The 8,326-nt window shown below is 41.7% G+C and overlaps 1 protein-coding gene across 1 annotated transcript; it reads left to right on the top strand.

Annotated features, from left to right (window-relative positions):
* The first annotated feature begins 395 nt into the window (after nucleotides 1–395).
* oaz2a (ornithine decarboxylase antizyme 2a) lies at nucleotides 396–7,345 on the top strand. Its single transcript, XM_027173372.2, is given in 6 exon segments — nucleotides 396–634; nucleotides 4,080–4,146; nucleotides 4,148–4,228; nucleotides 4,929–5,101; nucleotides 5,566–5,651; nucleotides 5,768–7,345. Coding segments are annotated over 6 exon segments (648 nt in total). The 5' UTR covers nucleotides 396–524; the 3' UTR covers nucleotides 5,899–7,345.
* Nucleotides 7,346–8,326: the final 981 nt, after the last annotated feature.

Here is an 8,326-nt window from a genome sequence, read left to right as displayed (position 1 = left end):
ACTCTTGGAATCGACTCAATTCAACTGGAATCAGAATCGAGAAAATTACTGTGCAGAATCGGCTCTTGGAATCGACTCCCGTCATTTGAATCGGAGCCGAGAAAATTGTATTTATTCGATTCTTGAATTCGACTCACCACTTGGAATCAGAATCGGAATCGATTCCAAAATAGCAGGAATCGCACGTCTGTTACTATACAGTGCTCCTCAATCTATTACTTATGATATTATTTTTTAAGGATTAAGAGATTTTAAATATTGAAACACGTTTTAATGTCGCTATAGAGATACACTGTGGTATTACATCAGTAGGACTGGTAACTACTCAACTTCACAGCTTCTTCCTCGGAGCACGGTTCTTCTCCCATAATGCACTCGGGCCGCCTTTAAAAGCGCACACACTGCGTTTTCTCTGCGGTCAGAGAGAGTGCGGCGGTGTTTAAAGCGCAAGTCTCTCTCGAAGCTGTATAATAAAGAAGTCCTCCTTACAGCAAACACTTCCCTGAAGTCGGAGTGAGTTACGGATGGTGAATTACTCTGTGGAGCTTCTGTTAAATAGTTATTGCTTTGGTTGTCTGAGAAAACACAGGACTCTCTTTAATTGGCAGGAGAACATGCGCGACACAGAGGACAGGTGAGCGAAGGAGCACATTTTGTCCTAATCATACTATAAAGGGTTATGAAATCTTTTTATTTGTCATTTAATAACAGCGTATTATTTATACTTATTACTGAACGACTGTATGAAATAAAAACTAAAAAAAACCACTGGCTGCATGTTTATTATAAGGATTTATTATAGGGATGCAGGATGCTATTCATTCCGGCCTGTTGTTGTTGTTGGAATTTTTCTCAGTTCCAGGACATGGTATTACTGACATACAGTCACTGAGATGGTGGGGGTAAAAAGATTAGATTACTATTATAACAGTAATTAAAAATAAAAAGCTCTCTGTCCTCTGCTAAAGACCCTACAGTGTAGTCCTCTGACTTCCAGACCTGCGCTTTAATCTTGTCGGTAGACAGTGAGATATCAGGGATTGCATTCGGATTAGTCTTAAGCAGGAAGAGCACAGAACTGTGCTGACTGCAGAGGAGAGGAGAGGAGAGGAGAGGAGAGGAGGATCAGCTGATTCTATTCTCAGCTTCAAAATGACCGAGACATCACAGTAGATAGTGGTTTGTGCATCTGAAAGTCTCCCTTCTTCGAGATTAAAGTGGAAATGTATAATAGTTTTGTTATCTTTTGGTAAATAACAGGGAAAGATGGATGGATAGATAGTTCGATCGATGACTGACTAGATCGCTTCCTTTTCCAACAGGTGTTGGAGGGTTTTTTTTCCTCATGAATATGAATGTTTTCATGCTTGGATAGTTGATACACTGTCATTGCTCTGTAATTTCCAGTGATGTAACTCAAGGAAGGTTTTTTTTTATTATTTATTTTTTTTATACCTTGTTAACATTTTTAGGTGTAAGGTACATAATACTGGTAGAAAAGTCACACCGTTTACTGTTGGGATGTAGAAAGGTTGTGATGTATTCATAAACACATCATGAATATTCATGGAACTTGTGTATAGTCTTGTATCACAAACTCAGACTGTAATTGTTCTCAGGATGTGAGGTGTTATCGTTCTGTGCTGACCATCTTAGGAAAACAAAAATGTTTGGCAACTGTCTGTAACGTTAACACGGATGGTTCACATATTTATCCTTCTCCCCCTTGTGTGATTTGGTCCAATGCCTGAGGTTTATAAACAATTTCTACGAAAACCTTAAAGTATCTGGTCTGTCCTGCATCTAGGTGAGGTCACAGTTAGGATGGTATGTTTTTTGCGCTCGATGAAGCGCTCGCAGTTTGTCGAGAATATGTTGAGAAGTTGTTAGTGAGAGTTCGGAACTCAGCTGACACAGTTGAGCATTATTTTCCTGGAAGACTTTTGTGTTTCCTGTTTTGGAGCTGAATCTTTCCTGGCTAAATGACTTCCACTCTCACTCTCACTCTCGTGCTATCATTGCACAAACAATAAAGCACATTGAGTACTCTTACCACATTATAATCGTGATCTGTCAGTCCGAGTCCTCTCAGCTGGAGAGTTTGCATGGCTTTGCCTCAGAATTTGATTCTTCTCTTCCTACCATGTTGGCTTGCTTTCTGTTTGGATTAATAATAATAATACGTTCACTAAAAAAGCAAGTCTGATGTAAACTGTCTGACCTCTCTGCTGCTGTAGTTTATCACCTATCATCCTACTGTAAAGTAGTGTGAGGTTATAACCAGACGCACCATTTGGTAGAAGTGTGTGTAAAGTGTTGAGCCAGCACTGCTTAGGGAAGGCGGGAGTCGGAATGTCAGAGGGTGAAGGGTGTTGGCTTTCAAAACAAGCTGGCATTTCAGTCACAGCCACACGCAGCTCTATAATAAGCAACATGGAAAAACGGTGCAAATGAGGTGCTCTAACCTCTTTTATATTCCTGACTACCAAAGCGACATATTTGAATATTTCTTCCCACAAACTTATGGCATCACTGCCTCACCAGCACAAGTGTGCACTTTTTCATGGTCCCCACAATGGCATCCAGTGGGTCCTGAAAATCACTAAAGCACTGGAGCAAAGATCAGATGATGCTACGTGGCATAATGAGATTGTTTTCCACCTCCTCAGTCTCATCTCCTCCCTGTGCTCATCTGGTCGTCGTGGCTACCTGTCCAGTTGCCAGGGTACCAAAGGTGCAGCTCCTCCTTTTTTCTTATCTGCTTTGGTTTCTCCAAAACAAGCACCGAACAATAAGGTGTTTTTACAGTTTACACGGGGGGTTGGCATCTTTTATAATGAAGGGCTGCATAATAAATTATTCAAATCATTAATTTGTTGTTTTTCCACATATACCCAAGCCCTTGAGTGGTGTTTATGGCATCGTACTGCAGACTTAATAAAGTGTATAGGTATATATAAGCATTATAAAGGTAAAGAATTTGGAAGCTGTTTTGTATTTCTGTGAAGCCGGAGCTGAAACCCAAGCCACCAGGCAGCATGCTATTCCAAGGCATGTATACAGATCACGTGCTGCCCTCAGTTCCTCTTGGCACCTGAGCAGTAGGTGTTTGTCTGGTAGAAAGTGCATCATCTGGGTTCCAGCCAAGCAGCAAAGATCAGATTAAACCTCTCTGTACTGAGCCTGATCAGTAGTGTGCTTAAACAAACTTTCTTTTTGTAGCGTGACTTCCTGCTGTTCTTCCTGTTCCTCAGTTTTGAGATTGAATGTCTGATATCCAGTTACTGCTGGTCTGTAGTTATGCTTGTATGCTGCAGAGTTGTTCAGCTTCTTATCAGGAGGCCTATTGTTAATGCTGTGTGATAGCAGCAACCCGGATGGGATTTCACACTCGGAGCACAGCGCAGGTGTTTACAGGGCATAAGGACATCTGCTAAGGCAAAGGGAATGTGATGCAAGAGAAAAGAAACAATAAACATGACGCAATTAGTTGAGACCATGCTTAAACAAAATGTAAGAGGCATCTAGGTTATGACTTTTATTTAATAAAATATCTTTTATCCATTTAGTTACATATAATGTCCATGAAACAATTTAGTTCCTGTTATCACTTGCACCATAGCAGTTGTAATCTGTAGCACCATCACAGCCTCGCTACAACTTGATAAAACCAGAAATTTTTTTTTACTGAAAATCCGCAATGACCTCGTTTTATTGACACCTGACCATCACATTGATCTAGTACCTAATTTCCCGTTATAAGGAGCTCCACACTCCTGAAAGTCATTCCACTAGATTTTGTGTGGATTAGTGATCATTCAGCTACAAGAGCATTAGTGAGATCAGACTCTGATGTAAGAGTGAGGAGGTCTGGGGTTCAGTTGGTGTTACAGTTCATCCAAAGGTGTTCAGTGGGGTTGAGTCAGGGCTCAGTGCAGGACACTCAGGTTCTTCTAACTCTGTGCAGGAAGGATCTTTCACCTCCACATACTGTATAGGTCTGACGGTTAGGTGACCACCATTTGTGGTCTTTTAGTGTTAAGGCAAACTTAACCTTTTTTTTTTTTTTTTAAATCTAGCGCTTCTCTAGTGAGCTCCAGACTGCACTGCTCCAGGCAGCAGGCTCCAGGGCCTCTGTGGTGCTCCTGATGCCCCTCACCCACTAACGAAGATCCCGAGTGGGCGAGGGACCGGAAGGGATCTCCCTCTCAGTGTACCTCTTCACAAGGTAAACACGCGCACACACACACACATGCACACACACTGAAAAGGGGTTTCCTTTCGAATATGTAGGTTTTGATGTAGGTGTTAGGCCTTAATATCATTATTCTGTAATTGAAAATAATAGTAGTAATATTAATAATAAAAATAATTTTGATCATCCGGTGCAACTCATTTTTACTGGTTGCACCCACATTCTCTTGGTCAGAGAACCCAAATTTTATTCATCATCCTCCTCGATGCTGAGGTTCTGTCATTTTATCCTGTTTTTTTTTGGTTGTGAGTGGCTGTAACTCTCCCTCCTTTAATCTAGCTCGACTTACTTCAGCAGGGGGATGGGGATCTTATTAATATAATTTCTAATCTGATTTTCTCAGCACACACGTGTATGCATGCACACACTCAGGTTTGTGATGCCTTGTGTGTGGCCAGCACGTGTGTGTGTTAATGCATGGTTGTAGGTCAGACATGTGACTGGCATGGGGGTTGCTCATTTACACCTGTGACTGACACACACACACACACGCGCGCACTGTTTTTCCTGTGAAAGGGCCTATTGTAAAGGAGATGCTGACTAGTTGTTATTCTAAAATGAGTTGATTTTTTTTTCCCCCAGCACTATTGTAATATGTAAACACTGCTACAGGCAGCTGTGTTCCTAGAGAGATGGTGCAGATGCGTAAGTTTAGTTTTGCTGTTCTTTTCAGGATGACAGGTTGACAGTGACTCGGTCGGGTGCGGTGAGCGGATCCCCATCGATCCTGCACTTCCAGTACAAGCTAAGTGAGCGGCGTTTCTCCTGCTGGGACACTGTGCTCACAGCTAACTGCCTGTACCTGGAGATCCCCAACGGAACTCTGCCAGAGGGCAGCAAAGAGGGGTACGCACAGTAAAGTCACACTGCCTTCACTTTATTTTAATATATAATTCACACAGCATGCATAACGTTTAAACCAGGATTCTGGTCTTTCAGCATAGGAGTTATTACATTTCAAGTGGTGTTGGTAAAAAAAAAAAAAAAACTCTGCTGAAGCATCTCCGGGTGAATGAGTTTGAGCCAATGTTGAGGTTACAGCCTGCAGCTCAACTACCTTGAGCTGTATTAATGCAGCTTGTTCTCCTTCATGCTAATGAGATTCTGCTGATTTGAGAATAAGGCACACGTCCAGCAGTGTTTTTGTTCACAATCACCTTTATGGAGTGTTCTGTGCCGCTAAAAAGGCCAATGACTGTTAGCATGGGGGGAAATTATCTCTGCTGCAGCAGCTGCCTCTGCATTATGTAAGATGGGGATTATGTAAAACTGCAAGCGCGTCATCCGTGTCCCTGTGTGTGTGCTTCCAGTCTTACCAGTTTGCTGGAATTTGCAGAGGAGAGTCTGAAAGTCAGCTATGTTTTCCTGTGGTTCTATAAAACCAGAGAGGATCGATGTAAGGCCCAGAACACACACCCCCTCCCAACCCAACACACACATGCACTTACTGTTTATATGAAACAGAATTCAATATCAAGCTGTATTTTCTGATTGTGTTCGTGTTTCTTACAGTGTCCATCACCAAGACCTTCCACTACATGGGTTTTGAGGTGGTGAAGCCAGGTCACCCTCTGGTGCCGACCCGGCCCGATCTCTTCTTTATGGTCTACTCGATGGACAACAGCAGCTCTGATGAGGAATGACTGTCTCGTGCTCTGAAAATGGCCCCCTTGAATTCCTCCTTCTTGCGCTTTCGTCCTGTCCTCCTCCACAACATTGCCTACTAACCCCATCCTCAACAATAAACTCTGAGATCGTGTGGGGGCTGGAGGTGTAGGAACATAAAACAGATCCCACTGATTAGTCGGTGCTACAAGTGACCTCCGGTGCGTCCTGATGTTCCTTTTATGTGCAGCGTGCTTTAGACAGGATTGGTTAAGAGGGGAATCGCATAAGGGAAAGACTTTGTGGCTTTAGGGTCACACTGCAGCACAGGAATGATTGATTTTTTTATTTTTTTTTATTACTCCTAGTGTTTTACAATTCTCACTCTTCTGTTGGTCACCATTCCTTATTTTGCATCACAAAGCATTACAGCAGTAGATCAGATCAGCACGGTTCATACAGCAATCATGGGTCCTGCTCACCCTGGGAATCTTAATATGCTAGCGTTAATCTGTAGGATTGCTTAAAGCGCTTTGCAGTGATCTGGTAAATGGCTACGCAAGGCATGAATTATTTATTAATATCGGAACTATGGCACTCTGTAAAAGGGGTCCAAAATGATGGAGTCTGGGATTTAATGCAGTTCAATTCACATTTTAGCTGAGAGTCAGGTAGGGTTATGGATTGTGCTGAAATTTTGAGTGCAGGTTTTTATAAACAACTCTCAATTCTACCACTAGAGATGCAATTAAGCAGACACTTAAACGGATAATGAGGAGAACGTGCATTCTCTGACTCGTGCTGTTTCCGAATCATCCCTTGTTCTTTATATTTCATAACCCTGTTTTATTCTGACAGTCTTACTTAGGATGGATTTAAGCTCCATGTGGTTTGTGATCATCAGTCCAGATAAACAATGCTATATTCTCTCTCTATCAAATGCACTTTAGCTGTATGGATGTAATCAAACCCATGCTTTTAAACTGTTTTCTTGTATTTAGTGAAATTGAGACGGTTGCCAAAAATGGTCCCTTTCTTAAAGCTCACACACTTCCACACTTCATCAGAGTACCACTATCAGGCTTGGAGATGGCATCATGCTGTCAGGAGCAATAAGAAACTGTAGATGAGTCTGGATACATTCCCCATAGCTGGAGCGTTCGATCTGACCCGAACACAGTCAGACCTGCTGGAAGCCGAGTGCAAGCTGTGCTTGGGCTCCATCTCTGGGACTTTCTTTGGGTTCAGCGTGTGTGTGTGTGTGTATACATTACATTTAATACATGGAATTAACTTTGAGCCATGGCAATAAGCTGTTATAAAATAAGTTTCTTTTCAGCTTTGGAGATTTTATTTTTTTGTTTTGAATTTCTTTGTAGATTAGGATTTTGTTTACGGTTTAAAAAAAAAAAAAAAGACAATCCACATGTGTATACCCAGACCCTTTCTTTTTTTTTTTTTGTCTGAATAAAATGTAAAATGTGATCTCTTGGTGTCTTTCTATTCATATTATCAAACAATTGACCTTAATTTTGCTGACTGACTTTCGCACCAGAAAGAAAAGAAGAATGTGAGTACAATCGAAGCACAGGGCTGCTATAGAGATCTAGGGAATACAACACTGCCTCGTAATGTGTGACGCAGTCTCTCATCTCTTGGCAAGGAGACAACATTGACATCCAATCAGCTCACACACAGTGTTATGGTGCAAGCAGTGCCTGGGCATCTGATCTTGCTATTTTAGGAGTGCTGGACAAGCACATCTCTGCCGAATGCCTTCCATTTCAAATACTTAACCTTTTATGCGCTAGCGATCATTATCATGTGTACGTGACCTGGTTACCAAAGAAGAGGCCCAGCAGGCAGCTATTCTAATGGAGTCATGTGTTTAACATTAACTCATCGTCTATCGCACTTACAGCAGTTACATCACACTCAACTCACGTTGCTGGGTTACTGTGCAAACGTTTTTGTTTCTAGCTTGGACGGTGTGAGAGAGACACAAAGTGTCATTTGATCTTTCAATTCTCATTAGCTTTATATAACACATTAGTTATGTTAGTGAAGGTCATGTGGTTCTCAGAAACATCTATTACTGAGAGATTGGCATGTTGTCCAGAGAGGCTCAGACCCAGCAAGAGTCAGTGACTAATCGTTACTCAACCTGTACTCCAAATAAAACCTTCAACCTCCACTGATCTAATTCCTCTTGACGCACACGAGACGGGCTGTTCTGCTAGATGCTGCTCATTACATACTGTGTTTAAAAAATGACCGACCAGAAGGTTTGTTTGTGAACATCATGTATACACATGACTGGGATTCATCAAGTTTTTCCTTACTGATTTCAGTGCTTCCACAGCAGAAAGAAACTGTACAGTATATTGGTAACTAAAAAGGAACTAGGGAAACCAATCCAACATTTCCCAAACATTTTTTAAAAAATGTTACATTAAAACACCTGCT

This window comes from Tachysurus fulvidraco, chromosome 10, assembly GCF_022655615.1.
Source record: "Tachysurus fulvidraco isolate hzauxx_2018 chromosome 10, HZAU_PFXX_2.0, whole genome shotgun sequence".
NCBI classification, from domain to species: domain Eukaryota; kingdom Metazoa; phylum Chordata; class Actinopteri; order Siluriformes; family Bagridae; genus Tachysurus; species Tachysurus fulvidraco.
The sequence above is the reverse complement of the archived record's forward strand: the minus strand, read 5'-3'. Positions and strand labels throughout refer to the sequence as shown.